The sequence below is a fragment of the Podarcis muralis genome, chromosome 5 (assembly GCF_964188315.1).
Source record: "Podarcis muralis chromosome 5, rPodMur119.hap1.1, whole genome shotgun sequence".
Taxonomy (NCBI): Eukaryota; Metazoa; Chordata; class Lepidosauria; order Squamata; family Lacertidae; genus Podarcis; species Podarcis muralis.
In genome coordinates, this window is record NC_135659.1 from 45200737 (window position 1) to 45216871 (window position 16135).

General features: G+C 43.7%; 2 protein-coding genes across 7 annotated transcripts; one reads left to right on the top strand and one right to left on the bottom strand.

Annotated features, from left to right (window-relative positions):
- Positions 1 to 157: 157 nt before the first annotated feature.
- TMEM141 (transmembrane protein 141) lies at positions 158 to 1806 on the bottom strand. 2 transcript variants are annotated; one of them, XM_028733436.2, is made up of 2 exons: positions 1707 to 1806; positions 158 to 835 (listed from the first exon to the last, which is right to left on the bottom strand). In XM_028733436.2, the coding sequence occupies exon 2, from the start codon at positions 775 to 777 to the stop codon at positions 385 to 387; it is 393 nt and encodes a 130-aa protein (XP_028589269.2). In that variant the 5' UTR covers positions 778 to 835; positions 1707 to 1806; the 3' UTR covers positions 158 to 384. The 2 variants fall into 2 exon arrangements, with proteins under 2 accessions (XP_028589269.2, XP_028589268.2); XM_028733435.2 differs by lacking the exon at positions 1707 to 1806 and adding an exon at positions 1270 to 1551.
- A 15-nt stretch (positions 1807 to 1821) lies between these two features.
- NDC1 (NDC1 transmembrane nucleoporin) lies at positions 1822 to 15935 on the top strand. Of its 5 annotated transcripts, none has more exons than XM_028733432.2 (18): positions 1822 to 1945; positions 2966 to 3086; positions 3637 to 3738; positions 4145 to 4319; positions 5509 to 5647; positions 6898 to 7006; positions 7370 to 7421; positions 8535 to 8667; positions 8974 to 9066; positions 10103 to 10184; positions 10852 to 11013; positions 12007 to 12264; positions 12394 to 12512; positions 13391 to 13441; positions 13963 to 14026; positions 14528 to 14628; positions 14817 to 14977; positions 15653 to 15935. In XM_028733432.2, the coding sequence occupies exons 1-18, from the start codon at positions 1898 to 1900 to the stop codon at positions 15714 to 15716; spliced, it is 2034 nt and encodes a 677-aa protein (XP_028589265.2). In that variant the 5' UTR covers positions 1822 to 1897; the 3' UTR covers positions 15717 to 15935. The 5 variants fall into 5 exon arrangements, with proteins under 5 accessions (XP_028589265.2, XP_077784844.1, XP_028589263.2 ...); XM_077928718.1 differs by having other exon boundaries at positions 12010 to 12264; XM_028733430.2 differs by having other exon boundaries at positions 1942 to 2037.
- Positions 15936 to 16135: the final 200 nt, after the last annotated feature.

A 16135-nucleotide genomic window follows, 5' to 3' on the forward strand; every position in this document is an offset into this window, starting at 1 on the left:
CTTTAAGGGTGACAGAACCAGCACATGAAGGTCGCAGACTGGGCTCGTATTAAACAAGAAATTGGACATTCACTGCTAATACTGTAGCCTTATCTTTGCCATATCAGAACTAGTGGGGAAGTTAATGGGGGGGGGGTTATAGTGAAAGAAATCATAATCATCATCACCATCATTTTATTATTTATACCCTGCCCATCTGGCTGGGTTTCCAGCACAAATAAAAACGCCAAACATTAAAAACTTCCTGATACTGGGCTGCTTCAGATGTCTTTGAAAAGTTGTGTAGTGTCATTTGCTCTGCCTCCATCCATTGCCCCCCCCCCCAATTTAATGGGTTGACTCCATGAGCCAAAGGCGTTAAATTTCTGCAATAGGATTTTCAGGCTAGTCCATGACATCTCCATACTTGTTCCTTTTTGCACCGGCCTCTGTCTCCTTCTGGGGGTCCAAATGGGGCACTTTCTCTTTGGCTACATCTGGGACATTGGGTTGTTTGTTTTCCAGAAAGATCCATAAGTCAGAACACCTCTGTGTCTCCCATCGAGTCACTGTATAGCTTGCAACTGAACCTGCAACAAAGGAGAGCAGGATGTTCCACTGGAGCGGGTAGTGAATCTTCCGGATGAATTTTTGAAGAGCAAAAGCCATCCCGGAGACTGTAATAAATGTCCCCATGCCCTTCATGAATGCGTAAGACTGGCAGGCAGTATATTCTTGTAGCCCCGGGTGCTTGGCTGCCACCGCTTCGTCCACGCGAGACAACCCCACGTTCACCATCTCTGCTGCACACTCCCTCCTCCACCTGTTCCTTGAGCCCCTGAGATCCTCTGAGGTGCTAAAATGAGAAATAAGAGTTCAGAGAGAAGACCATTAGCAATCACATATTTTTCAAAAGCTTATTTTTCATTGGCATGGTTCACTCAAAGATTTATTGCTAATCAGTAGAGACATGGGAAACTAAGAAGTTCCAATACACCTTAATTGTTTTTCCATCCATCTGGCAGTAGCCTTGCTCTACTATCATATTCCGTGTGCTGAAACCAAACTGCATTCCTCCTGCTGGGAGTAAACCTTGAGGAATAATCTCTGTCCACTGCCTTGCGGGACAAATCAGGAGTGGAGTGCCTAAGACAGTTGGACGGTGCCTTGTAGACCTCCTTCCGTCAACTCCTGCAGCCACCCTGGTGTCAAATGTGCTGTTTTGCTTTCCTCTGGACCACATGCAGCGAGGCCCGAGAGGGGGGTTGTGTTTTCTGGGCAGCCCAGGACTTCCATAAACGCTCCTCAGACTTGCGCCCTGGGAAGGTCACTTTGGTGCTGCTATTGTCTTCACCACCGGAGGAGCACTCCATTGTCTCCCGAGACGAAGGAAAGCGAGGCCGAGGGGGGGGGGTCTTGTCATCTAGGCAGCCCAGCACCTCCATGCAGTGCCCAGGCTTGCGCTCTTCCATTCTCTCTCGAGAGGGACGGATGCCAACAACATTATATAATGGATATTTTCAAATACTATATTGTATATATTAAATATTTAATGATTTTAAAAAAAAATATACTGTGTGTATATATATGATTTTTTAAAAAAATATACTGTGTGTGTATATATATATATATATATATATATATATATATATATATATATATATATATATATATATATATATATATAGGAAATCTGCACAAAGAATACACAGGCACATCTCACTTACTTCCTCCCCCTTTTCTACCGGGACTCCGTAAGAAACTAAACTTCCGCTTAGAAAACGGTAGACTAAAGCGCCACACCGACGACGGACGCGCTAAATTAACGTCACTGAAGCTATTCCCTGCTCTTGGCAACGGGAGCAGGGCTCCCTGGGATAGCATCCGGGAACTGAAGCAGTTCCTATCCGCGAGCGGCATGGGAGGGCGAGGGATGATGTTTCATTCAACGCGGGAACAGCTAAATGTATGTATGAATGCGCGCGCATTAAGCACGTGTGCACGAACACCCGAATAAAGCTAATGCGTGTTTGCGCATCGTCACTTCATGCTTCAGAGGTATCAATGGGTTCCCAATTCCTCCCTTTGGCAAGTGGGCGGGGGACTCTCGCTTTGGATTGGCTCCAATAAACCCATAGTTTTTAAGCACAGGCTTGTAAAACTGCCAAGATTCATTCCGTTTTATCTTTTGGGGAGAACTGAAGAGAACAGCAGGCAAGTTAAACTGGAGTAGGGTGTTGTTTTTTTATGAGAACATAGCCCAGTAGAATTGCCATTACTTTCCAGTACTGTATCGGGTTGCCAGTTCTCCTACCTAAGGTTCCTGCCTTAGACTGAAGCAGAAGTTGCTGCCCAAGAGGTCGGTCGGCCCTTTCCATCCTGGGAACGGCTGTCTTCGTTGAACCTCTGCATGCATGCTGCTATAACAGCAGAGGAATGCTGCCAGGAAAAGGTGGCACCAACGTTTTCTAGGTGGGAGTGGAGCTGGGATTGTTTGCTCCCCACCGCCAGCCCCACAAGCTTGGGGACAGCGGGGAGGCGGAGCGTGCCTTCCCGCTGTTCCCCGACCTGGTTTGGAGGCTGGCTTTGGGCAGATATCCGCAAGCCTGGGGAGACCGGCGCGACTTCCCGCCGGGCTCCCTAGGCTTGCGGATAGCAGCCTGTTCTGGGGGCTGGGGTCGGGGGAAGCTTGGCCTTGCCCCAGCCCTGCGCCTGGGAGGGAAATAAAAATGTTTTTCTTTATTGCCACCCCCCAAAAAAAAAACTAGGTGCGCCCTATGGGCCGGTGCGCCCTATGGGGCGAAAAATACGGTAACTCATTTTGACTTAAAGTTTTCCAAAAGTTCTATTTCTCTTTCCCCCACCTCTCTCTCCACCAGTCTTGAGAGAGGTTCATCTTGAGTAACTGTTTAAATGGGCAATTTGTCTACATCTACATCCTGGTTTATGGAGTCTGTGTTTGGATACGTTTTTGTTTCCTTTCCAGATCTTGGGATGGAGAGCAGCTGCAAGCCTTGCTTGGTCGGTGCTGCTGCTTCCTCTGTGTATTGCAGCCTTCATCAGCATCAGCAGCATTGACTTCTTCCACCCGGTACAATGGATCACAAGTATGTCAGTGCCCTGCCTGAGACAAATGTTACAGAGCAGTATTGGTGCAGTTTTTTATTCAACATTATTTGGGCATATTATCACAGCAATCCTTACAACAGCCCTAACATTTAGGCCAGTGTTCTCATATTACATGTAGAGCAAGGATGGGGATCATTTTCTTCAGCCTGAGGGCCCCATGCCAATGGTGGGGTGGGGGGCAGAGGCAAAAGTAGGTAGAGCAACAAATGTAAATGGTGCCTTTGTACAGTAGGCTGGTTGCTGCACACACTCACACACCCCTCTGTATCCTCCATGCAGACATGCCAGAGGTATTATCAGAGTTACCTCTGGAATTACAATTTCTGGACTGGGAGGAAGGCAGGGTAATAACAGTAACAACAGCAACAATGGTTTAGCGTGATGTGTGAATGTGATCGCTGAGTTTATGGCTGAGGTGAGAGATACACCAAAGACCCCCTAGGTCTCAGTCCAACCTTGTAGGCACTAAGATCTAGTAGTAGATCTGTTGTATAGTACTTCTGATTCATATTTTTTCCCCTGTCTTAGGCTCATTCAATGACCTGTATACCTCCTACGTTATTTTCTGCATACTGCTAATGTCTGTGGTCATACTGGTAATAAGCATCTTCAACGTTGAGTTTCATGCAGGTTGGTGTTGAAAGCTGCATCAGCTTAAAAAGTGCCGTTTGATTTGCTGATTTGTGCTTAACTCTGTGCATAACGTTAGGCTTTGTTTTAAACTTTGGAATCTGTTTCTTTGTGTGTCAGTAGAAACTTAGTTTCCTACCTTTGCTCTTAAAACTCTCCATTAATAAATGTGGAATAACTCTAAATGCTGTGCTAAATCCTTAAAGACCATTCTCCACTCCTGAAGGTCTGATTTGGCTTTTTTTAAAGAACTCACTATCCTACACTGAACTCAGGAGTGCTTAAATGTGGAGCAGTGATTGCCTGAATGTAGTGTCTTGAAATGTGACACAAAGTATGTACGTAATGTGATACCCTTTAAGTCAGGAGGTGGTTAAACGTTCTTATTTGCCTTCTTACTTTGCAGTTGTGCCTTCTATTCCTTGCTCCCGGTTAGCTCTGATAAGCAAGATTATCCACCCGCAGCAAGTGATCCACTCCGTTGCTCATGCTGTAATGGGAATGCTGGTAGCTTGGTGTGCAGCAGTTATGACGAAGGGGAAGTTTCTCTTTTTATCTGTACCCTGCACAGCTACAGGAAGGTAACCCTGGGGGTGGTTCAAGAGCGGTTTATTAAAATGTAACTTCTTGCGAATGCTAATAATAAAATGCTGCCAGATAGTTCACATTAGGTGATTCTCATTTTGCTGCAAGTATAGAAAGCTGGTAGGAAGATGTGTGCAAGCAAATGTTTCCTGAGAAATAAATTGCTGTGTACTTGTGACCCTTTGGGTGCAGAAGATAAAAGTAGCCTTGTAGCGACAGGTGAGGCAAGGAGAGACTTGGTGGAGGAGGGAATGTTTGCTCCATCTCTCCTCTTCTAAGCTCCTCAGTATAAGGGTTTTTGTTGACAACTAGCCTGCCAAATGGCTAGAAGCTTGCATTTCCATGAAGTCCATAGAGGACAGGGCTTCCCCTATACTGTAGCTTCTATAGGAAGTTAGTAACATTTTTGCAGACTAAAAAGAATACATGTAATTATTTACAAACCTGGATTAAAATTCTCCAAAGAGGCTGCACCTTTTTCTGTAGCCTTTTCCCTATTTTTAGGAAGCAAGTCAAGGTTGCTGAGAAAATGCAATTCTCACACCAGCTAACTCGAGCCAGTGATCCCACAAGGATTATACAGTGGTACCTCAGGTTACATACGCTTCAGGTTACATACGCTTCAGGTTACAGACTCCGTTAACCCAGAAATATTACCTCGGGTTAAGAACTTTGCTTCAGGATGAGAACAGAAATTGTGTGGCGGTGGCGCGATGGCAGCGGGAGGCCCCATAGGCTAAAGTGGTGCTTCAGGTTAAGAACAGTTTCAGGTTAAGAGCATACCTCTGGAACGAATTAAGTATTTAACCCAAGGTACTACTGTAGTTGGTTGCAGTTATCTGTTGGATAGTGCTCAGGATGCTGCCACTGCCCCCCAATATTTGTGCAATTTTATCACTTTTTAGTAGTTAAAAATGAGCACCTCCTTGCAGTACCATATGAGTACCTATGTACATCTACAAGCCGAATTGAATATAAAGTTGGGGAATGTCTTTCAGTCTGTTTATTATGCAATAGATAAACAAGGGTAAAACTTTTTTTCATAGTTTCTGGACAGTGTTTTGGAATGAGTCCACCGCCACCTTGATTTTGCAAAATTGGATAACATTTCCCTAAAAGTAGAATTAAGTATAGAGTTATTATCTTCCTGTGCAACTAAAGGCTAAAATTACTGCTTTGCTTCAGTGTAGCTGATGCTGATCTGCACATGTGCCTGAATGAGTACCACCTCTTCCTCTTGCTTCTTGGAGCCTTTATGGGTTACAGCTATAGCCTTCGGTATCTTGTTAACAATTTGAACTACCTTCCATTTCCAGTTATACAGGTAAGTGCACAAGTAACAGCAGGAATAGAATTCAAACACTGGGCCACCTGTAGTGCTTTTGCTTTTATGTGATCATGAAGGACAGCGGTTTGAATCCACATGACGGGGTGAACTTCCATTGCTCTGTCCCAGCTTCTGTCAACCTAGCAGTTCGAAAGTACACCAGTGTAAGTAGATAAATAGGTATCACTGTGGCGGGAAGATAAACAGCGTTTCCGTGCACTCTGGCTTCCGTCACAGTGTTCTGTTGTGCCAGAAGCGTTTTAGTCATACTGGCCACATGACCCGGAAAGCTGTCTGTGGATAAACACTGTCTCCCCCGGCCTGAAAGCGAGATGAGCACCACACCCCATAGTCACCTTTGACTGGACTTAACTGTCCAGGAGTCCTTTACCTTTTTCTTTTCTTTTCTTTTCTTTTCTTTTCTTTTTTACCTTTTACGTGATCATGACTATTACATATTTGGAGAAAAGTCATATCATGCTGGGTCCAGGAAGGATTTTCCTGCAGGGCATAGCTGCAGCATAGTGCGTGGGGACCCGAGAAATACAAGCAGAACTTGAAGAAGGAGACTTCCCAATTCTGTTGGGACTCCTAGATGGTGTGGCTTGTGATGTGGGCGTCTGCAGTGGGTAGGCAAAATTATCCCAAATCAGATAGAAACCCCTTATATGAGCAGAGCTTCCTTCTTTCAACGATCTCTTCTATCCACTTGCAGTTCTCAGGATCCAAACGAATGATTCTTGAGATTGTCTGTCATCCTGTTATAGTTGGACTTTGATGCTGTGTGATAGTAATTCAGTTTATTGTAGCCATTTTACCACAGTACAGTGGGTTGGATCCAAAGAACTCTGCTTTTCCCATAGGCTGCTCCCCCTTTACAAGCCCTTGTGTTCCATGCAAAGGATGCCCCTGAGGATTTTGGGGATTTCCTAGAATCCGGCAGAGTGGAGCTGTAGCAGGATGGTGAAATTAGAAGAATTTGGTTTGGCTGCCATGCACACGCAGAAGTGCCTTTCCACTCATGCAGGACACCTTTGGATCCAAGCCAGTAACCTATAGTAATACAATATTTGGGAAGAGAGTAATTCTAAAATAGAAGAAAACGTGCTCTTAATATCTATCAGGATCTTGCAGTATCTGAAATCATTTCTGATTTTAAAATGTGACATATTTTTAACTCCGAAGTCTGATATATAGTATGTGGATAAGAATATTCTGCTGTTAAACATTTGCCCAATCTTTTTCAGCAATACAAGTATCTGCGCTTCAGGAGATCACTTCCGTTGCTTGCAAAGCATAGTTGTGTGGAGTCGCTTTATATGGTCAGAAACTTTTGTGCTGCTTACTATTTCTTTGGTAAGAATTTTTGGTAATTTTACTTCTCTCCCCCTGCCCCCTTTTCTGTAAATGATGTGAGTGGGAAGGAAGCCAGCGTTTCCCTGATAACAAGTTGCTGAATTGGGGTGGGAGGGGGCTTTACATAAGGGCTGGCTGCCATAGTCATGCCCAACTTGTGGGGTTTACAAAAGCCAGTATAGGGGAGGGGGGAAATGCTCTGCATAGCGGAGTTTCCCCCCAATTTATCACCATTTCTTTTCCTTAAAACTTTCAAAGTTCTGTTGGTAATATATTTTTATGCCAGAAATACATTTCCTCTATGGAAGTGTTAATACACCTGTGTTTTTACAGCTTGATTCCCCCCCCTTTTGTGGATTTTAGGTTATATTCCAAGGGCATGGATAATTACCACAATGAACCTTCAGACTGATAGGTTAGTACCTATAATAAATCAATAAATAAATTGAATTTCTAACTCTTCATCTTGTAATAGAGGAACTCCTTGTACATTTTGCAGGTTGTCAGGTTCCTACCCCATGCTTTAGGAAATGAGACTCCCAGAGCAGCTAAAAAAACAACACCAAGCTAGCAAGACTGTCCCCACTTTCAGGCGTATAATATGACACACAAGGAAGAAGGAATGGGGAAGGAAGAGGGGGGAGGAAACAAGCTCAGACTTCATGCTTTAAAAATTGCAGTTCTCCTAGCGTTCAGTTGGGGTAGAAACATTTCAGGTAGGCTGATGGAGTTTAGCCAGTTAGATATTAAAATCAACACTTTTAATTGAGCCCAGAATACAATAGGAATGCTTATGCAAATATTAGAGTAGTGGTATAATAATTCCCCTAGCAACCTACTCCTGTCGGTGAAAAGTGATGCATTTAATTGGAGTTTCTGGATTCTTACTGAGGGTGGTCTAGCACAGATGTTTCTTTCTAACAAGATGTGCTAAGTAAAAAAGAAACCTGGCCCCTCCCACCACCCTGGTATGGGCGTCCTTCCTGCTATTGATGGCCACTCAAGGTCACATGCAGCTTTGATGTCGTACAGAGCTTCAAAACTGACTTTCCAGCTCCACCCCACCAGTCTGATGGTGCCCATAGGAGAATAATATTCTTCCATGGAGTAGGATAAATAGACTGAACACTAAAGCTTTCCACCAGGGATAGTTCTTACAGTGTTGGGAGATTTTAAAGATGTTTGAGGCTCATTGGGGAATGATGGTGACCTTATTCTCTCTGGCAGTGGGAAGTAACAAAGAACAGACTTCTCAGGCATCCTTGGTGGACTCACCGAGTCTGTTTGATTCTGTGTCAGTGGAGAACGTCCCAACTGTCTTCCACTATGCCCTGAGCAATCGTATGGGAAACACTTTCACAACAGAAGTATTAGAATCACATTTCCACTTGCATATTTCATTTGTTGTGTTGTGTGAGCGTATATCAAAAGCGACCCTTTTGATATAGACCAGCTTGTTTTTATATACTGCTCATTGCAAAAAACACCATCTAATGGAGTTGGCTCCCCCCCCCCCCCGGCCTTCCAGTAAACTTCATCCTCTGGACACGATGGCTGGTCTCTTGGATTTGTCCCTTCTGTACCACAGCTGGCTATGTGGCGTGTTTCTTCTGATGACTTGGTACATTGCATGGCTGCTCTTCAGAATCTATGCCACTGAGGTTGGTGCTGTATGTCTGATACATACAATCTTACTATCTCTTCCATTTTTAAAGCAATGCATGAATGCTCTTATACTTTTTGTATAGCACAGCAGGAACTCTTGAGATCAGATTAATCGGTTTTCAGTTGGATAATTTTACATTCCTTTCCCCTGTTTTCTTGTCAGGGCTGGGTTGGGTTGACAGCCTGTCTGTTTTGCTGGTTTGACCAGGCTTGCAAATGATCACAGTATATATTCTTATTAATTTTGACAAAGGGGTGTTTCTCATGGCAAGCTTCAGCTACGGTGTGTGTTCCATTTTCAGGCACATCACTTTCCTGTCCAGCCGACATTTGCAGAAGAAACTGACCAGTGTTTACCTAAAATTTTAAGCAGCAACCCCCCACCTCTTATAAAGGTATGAGTTTGGTTAAATACACAAACTTGTCAAATTGCCTCTTGCTTAGTCTTTATCATAATAGAAGCAATTCAAGTAAAATTTGAGTGATAAAGCATGGGGTTTCATGCAAGGTATTTTTCAATCTACCAATAAAATTCACACTAGAAGCTTGCAGCCAAGGATTTGACTGGTTTTTCAGATCACTATGGGAATGTAATCTTTTCTCACCTCTGTAACTTCTAGCCATAAGTTTCTTTTGCCCATGTTCCTGGTTTTCCTTCCCCTGTCACATTCCTCCCCACCCCCCATTCCTCTGGATCATTTCTTTCTCCCTCCCCTTTCTGAAGTCGCTGTGCTTCTGTTTCGGGATCCGAACCCCTCTTTCCCTAGGTCCCTAATGCTTCTATTGTCTCCTTCCTTAGGCCATTCTTTCTGGCTTGCCTTATCAGCTTAGCAAATGGCAGCCATAAATCCACTTCCATTCTCCATCCATTTTCATAACTCTAGCAGCTCAATCAGATCCTGCCAAATGCTTCACCAGTGCAACATTTTAGTGCAAAAATTTGTCTGCGTATCAAAGTAATTTCTTATACGTTTGCTTGCATACCTAAAATGGCTGAAGCTCTTTGTCCCTTATCTAGCACTTAATGAAAATGCAGTTCTCAGGTGTGTCTGGAAAAAAAGCAATAATTTGAAAATAATTTATTTTGAGGGTTCGGGTAGATAGCCGTGTTGGTCTGATGCAGTCAAAATAAATTTAAAATTTAAAAATTGTCCAGTAGCACCTTAGAGACCAACTAAGTTTGTTCTGGGTATAAGCTTTTCGTGTGCATGCACAGTTCTTCAGATACCTGTATCTGAAGAAGTATCTCAAGAAGTGTGCATGCACACGAAAGCTTATACCCAGAACAAACTTAGTTGGTCTCTAAGGTGCCACTGGACAATTTTTAAATTTTAAATTTATTTTGAGGGGGCAGAGTGAAGGAAATTTTAGTGATAAAATTCGAGTAAAAACGTTACAGCTGTTAATACTTCTAAACATTTCCCCCTGCAGTTCTTGGCTTTACAGGACTTGATGTTCCTTTCCCAGTATTCTTCTGTGCGACGTCAAGAGGTCTTCAGCCTTAGCCAGCCAGGTATTTGGAAATAAAATATCTACGACCCATTAAGTCAGAAGGGGAAAGTGAGAAGTACTCTGTAAGAAGCTGACTTTGAGGAGAGTTGTTCTGTTTTCATGTTGTATTTAGCAAATACTAGTGTGAGGAAAGGTAGGTTTTTATACAGAGCATCTTATGCTGACCACCATTGTGTCCAAAACAAGGTATGAGGAGGTCCAAGATGGATTGTGTACAAACAGCATTTCCCCTCTGCATTGGCAAAGCAGACGGTGCTTGTCGCATGCATTAAAAGTAATGCAGCTATGCATATTTTATTTGGGCTTTTTGGACCCCAATACAATTTTGTGAAATATGTTGGAAATGCCTCACTCCACTGCCTGATGTTCCAGTGTTTATTGACTAGCTTCTGATGGCTATATGATGTCGCTATATTCATGGCCTAACAGTTTGACCACAGCTTTGGGCATTTAAAGGGTTGATTTTTTTTTTTTTTACTTCACATACTTCACTGTGATATAAGGGCTTGCGTAATAGCCTGACCCCTGTTTTGGGCTACTTCACGCTATGTAAATTGGCTAGATTATTTTGGTTGGAAGTTGCTCTGAGTTGCCTTGGGCAAGATAAAGTGACTAACAAATGTTAATAATAAGTTTTTAAGTCTAGACATTCTGCTTGTCTGTAAAAGGTGGACACCCTCACAACTGGACTTCAATCTCCCAGGAGTGCTTGAAACTTTTAAGTGATCTGACACAGAGACTAATAATGCACCAGGAGGCCGCAGCTGCAAACGGGAGGCTGAAACAGCAGTCTGTGGGGGACATGAGACAGCCCTCTAGCCCCCCTCCAGGTACTGGACGAATCAGTTGTAATGCTGCAGTTCTTGAGTCTCCAAATCACAGCTGGGCCTGCCAATGGGTGTTTGGGGAGAATCTTATTTCAAAAAGGGGTAGGACAGCTGATTTATTGTTTCAGTTGCATCTGCAGCTTTTGCTGATTTTTTCCCCCTTTAAAAAACACACATTCCAGTGGGTGTTTGTAAAGAGCGGCTTCAGACTTTATGTAGGAATGCTGCCTTGCCATGGTTGTGCTGGTGTTTTCTTACAGTAACAGGCACACATTGCTCAGCCTGCAGTGAAAATGTACTAGGGAACTCCCTGTGGTTTCTGTCCATTTTATGTCATGAGATATGCATCTGCCCTTCATGCTTTGCTTGTGTTACAGCAGTGTCTCCCCCCACCCCCCAGTAAACAATTATAAGGTAAAGGTAAAGGACCCCCGGACGGTTAAGTCCAGTCAAAGGCGACTATGGGGTTGTGGCGCTCATCTTGCTTTCAGGCCGAGGGAGCCGGTGTTTGTCCACAGACAGTTTTCCAGGTCATGTGGCCAGCATGACTAAACCGCTACTGGCGCATGGAGGACCGTGACCGAAGCCAGAGCACACAGAAACACTGTTTAATCAGAGTGCATAGAAACACCGTTTACCTTCCCGCCACAGCGGTACCTATTTGTCTACTTGCACTGGCATGCTTTCAAACTGCTAGGTTGGCAGGAGCTGAGACAGAGCAACGGGAGCTCGCCCCATTGTGGGAATTTGAACCGCCGACCTTCGGATCGGCAAGCCCAAGAGGCTCAGTGGTTTAGACCACAGCCAATATAATTGAAGTATAATAAAGTATGAAGCAGCCCTAAGGAATATATCGCCTCCTGTTGCTGCCCAGCTGGGATTTGGATCGCTGTCAGTAACTAAAACATTAGGTTTGCAAAGTGCATGACTTAGTGAATGCTGCTTGTTGGTATAAACCATTTTGAGTTCTTCTTGTAAAATATTATTATTTGCCAGGAGCAGCTGCTGAAGAAACATCATTTCACACTCCAAGGTCCATTATGCTTCCTCGAACCCAAATGCCTTCTCTGGTCAAATCATCTCTGTTGCCTTTGAAGACATCCCCTTCTTCTGACGCCAGAAGCAATTTAGGGTCACCTTTCACTCCTCTGAGTCGCAAGGCTGGCGTGCTGGAATTAAACTCTCCTTGGAATGGATCTGTCCAAAGTCCCCATATTATGAGGAGAGGACCAAAATTATGGACAACAAGTTCAGGTAGAATTTCTTCTCTCCCAATCTTAGTTTGAGCACTTGGCTACTTAATTACTGGGACACCCAGTTAGGCTTTTTGTTTGTTTTTTTTAAAAGGGGTGGGGGAACCAACAGTTTGGATTTCTCTTGTAGATCTGCAGTGGACAGCCTCTTCTCCTGAACCCTACCCAATGAGTGCTGTTGCAGGCGGTGCAAATGTAGCAGTACAACCAAGTTTTATCTATACGTGGCTGCAGAGCAAGAAAGAGCAGGTATACGAAATCAAGCAATTAATGGGTCAAAACTCCCACCAGCATGATTTTCTTGTACATTTCCCCAGTGCTTTGTAATGTAGTTTAGTGCATTTCCCAAAGCAATCTGTAAACTTTCAGCAATGACCACTTCATAGCAACTCCTATCCCTGCAATGAAGCAGCACATTTTTGTTCTGATCATTGACACAACTCCAAAGATTAAAGCCTCTACTCTACTGAAGATCTTGATTAAAATGAATGTGGGTTGCAGAACATAAACCACTGTCAAATGCAGTGCTTGCAGTTCAGAATACCTAGACCGTGGAGAGAGACTAAGATAAAACCTGAAATGCATTTATTTGGACCTGCATATGGGACGCGGGTGGCGCTGTGGGTTAAAGCCTCAGCGCCTAGGACTTGCCGATCGAAAGGTCGGCGGTTCGAATCCCCGCGGCGGGGTGCGCTCCCGTCGTTCGGTCCCAGCGCCTGCCAACCTAGCAGTTCGAAAGCACCTTCGGGTGCAAGTAGATAAATAGGGACCGCTTACCAGCGGGAAGGTAAACGGCGTTCCGTGTGCTGCGCTGGGTCGCCAGATGCAGCTTGTCACGCTGGCCACGTGACCCGGAAGTGTCTCCGGACAGCGCTGGCCCCCGGCCTCTTAAGTGAGATGGGCGCACAACCCCAGAGTCTGTCAAGACTGGCCCGTACGGGCAGGGGTACCTTTACCTTTTTACTGTTTTAAATTGTTGGGAATTAGTTCCAGCAAACTCATTTTAGGATTGGGGTGTCAACCAGTGAAGCTTAAAAGTTTTGGATTACTTTTAAACAGAGAGTAAATATCATTTTGATCTGCTAAATATGTTCCGTTGTCTTTTCATTGATATTTTCTTCTTCCAGATCAAAAGCTTCTTATCAAAACGAGTACTGATAATGTATTTTTTCAGCAAGGTAAGGATGAGGACATGACTTAGTGATTGAAACTAACTGGGCAGCAAAGAATTATTGTTGTTACTACCTTTTGAACTACTCCTATGAAACCTATGCTCATAACTATTGAACTCAAACAAGATAGGGGAACCTGTTGCCCTGAAAGCAACTCTCATCATCCCTGACTATTGGTCCTGCTGGCTGGGGCTGATAGGACATTTGCAGGGGGACAGGTCCCTCATCCCTGAATTAGGACTTGGTACATTGATCCTTGAAACAAATGCTGTGTAAACTGAAAATTTAGCTTCAAAATACTAATCTTCATAGGGTTAACACACTGAGCACTGAAACTATTTTCAGATTAACTTTTCATACAGAGCTCGTGATGGCTAAACTTTGTTTAGTTCAATTTATTTCTGTATTTGAAACGTTCTGTATATATGGTTGGCTAAAGGGTTTGCAAAAACACCTCTCTCTCTCTCTCTCTCTCTCTCTCTCTCTCTCTCTCTTTCTCTTTCTCTTTCTCTTTCTCTCTTTTCCAGAACCCCGAGGCTTCAATTCAGGCTCTCTTTTCTGATACCCAAATGCATATTTGGGCTTTGGAAGGTAAGCACTTTCTTCATATTGGAAATGGCTCTTAGGTGAATGTTTATGCTGCTCCCTTTGATTTATGTGGTAACCTTGCAGTGAGATTCACTCAGCAATATCGATTCATTTTTCTTTTGGCACACCCTCCCTCTCAGTTCTGGGTTCTCACCCAGGGTTGAAACAAACTCTCAGCTCACCCACAAAAGCCTCACAACCAGAGGGGTTTCTGGAAACATCAGACATTACCCTAGTCGCTTACTCTAGACTTGCTTTTTATGGGCAGGGCCAAGGTAGATGGCACTTCCTCAGGCTGCCTACAGCTGTGCAGCTGCACTTTCCACACCCAGTTCCAGGTACAGCTGGTTTGTAGAGTTCCCAGGGGCTCCAAAGGATGGGAAAAGGGCCCTCCTCCACCCACAGCTTTTTCTTCACCCTCTGCCCTCTCCTTTGCTTCCCACTGTGTTATAATCCCAGACTAAGCAGCAAGTTACCCAAACTACAAATTATTCTTTTCTTTAGGTTTGTCGCATCTCATAGCAGCTTCATTTACCGAAGACAGATATGGAGTTGTCCAAACAACACTGCCTTCTGTTCTGAATACATTGCTAACTCTTCAAGAGGTTAGGAGATTTACTTTCTTATTTGGGAAAAAAGTGATATGAACTCATAACGTGGTAATTTACTTAGAAAAAAAAAGATTGGTTTTGGTTTTGCCATGACTTTTTTCAAGCAAATTTTAACCATAGAAGGAGGTAAGGTAAGGAGGATATTGGTGCTTAAGTTTCCTGTTGGTTTATTTCCATCCTAGGTGGTAGACAAGCAGTTCAAGCTTCCTCATGTTTCCAGCAAACCCCCCCGGATTTCAGGAAGTCTGGCAGACACTTCCTACAAAACCCTTCGATTTGCCTTAAGAGCGTCACTGAAAACTGCAATCTATCGGATCATCACCACTTTTGGAGAGCACTTAAAGTGAGGTTTGGGCTCATAAAGCTGCCTTAAATATAATGAGATGTACCACAGGCTTCTATCTCTTTTCACAAATGAATGAAAATAAAAGGTTAGCACGAACCATGCTCTACTCTACGTAGAGAAAATAAAATAACTCTCTGCCAGGGATTTTACAAATTGTTATGCGCAGCAATCTGTGTAGCTTTGTACAGAAATGTGCTTCTAAGGCAACATACACACTATACCTTGAAAGCACATTCAGAGCACATTTGCCCCCTCAAATAATTCTAGGCACTGTAGTTGGTTAAGGATTACTAGGAATTTTAACTCTGTGAGAGGTAAACTACAGTGTTGTAGGGGGGAAATGTGCTTCGAATGTGCTCTGAAAGTATAATGTGTACGCAGCCTAACGGTGCTTTGAAGAAACCAGGAGCTGCATGATAGCATCTGAAAAGCCTTTTGTCATGTCACTACCCTCCTAGACCATGAGTTGACCCCAGCATTACCATCCTTCCATTTCCTTGAATTTCCAAGTGATAGCAGAGGGATGATAATGTTGAGCTACATTTATTTGCCCAGGTGGTTTAGGCTTCACATTTTTTTAAGAAAGTCATCAAACCCTTTCCAAACTTTGTATATTAAAGTGTTTGGGGAGCAGGTCTGCAAAATATGTTTTGTGTTTTTTCTGTTCTCCAGTGCCGTGCAAGTATCTGCAGAAGTCAAGAAAAGACTCCAGCAGTTCCTGGAGTTCAAGGAATAGTTCAAGTCAAACTGCCTGTGCTGTTAACAGGAGGATAATGCAAGTTCAGCTGCCTCAGATCAAAAGAAATTGAAACTGATTTGATCTGTCCTACTGACTTTCCAGAGGTGTACTTTAATTGCAAGTCGCGGGGTGACTAAACTGTCAACAGAAGTACTTGAAACACTTGGAATACGTTACTTGACATTTTGTATAATAAATTGTGTTTTTTTAAATGAATGAAGGTCTGCAGTAGTTGAATGCTGTCAGAGGCTGCCCTAGGTCCCAGCTCACAAAGGACCAACGCCAGGTCGTTGTTATATGAAATAGTCTTTATTTAAGTTCTGTTTCATTCTTACATTCCCAGCGTGCAGCTCTACGTCTCGAACCCTAGACCGCCGAAGCTCCGTCTGAGTCTCCTCCCCCCAGGCACCAGTTTA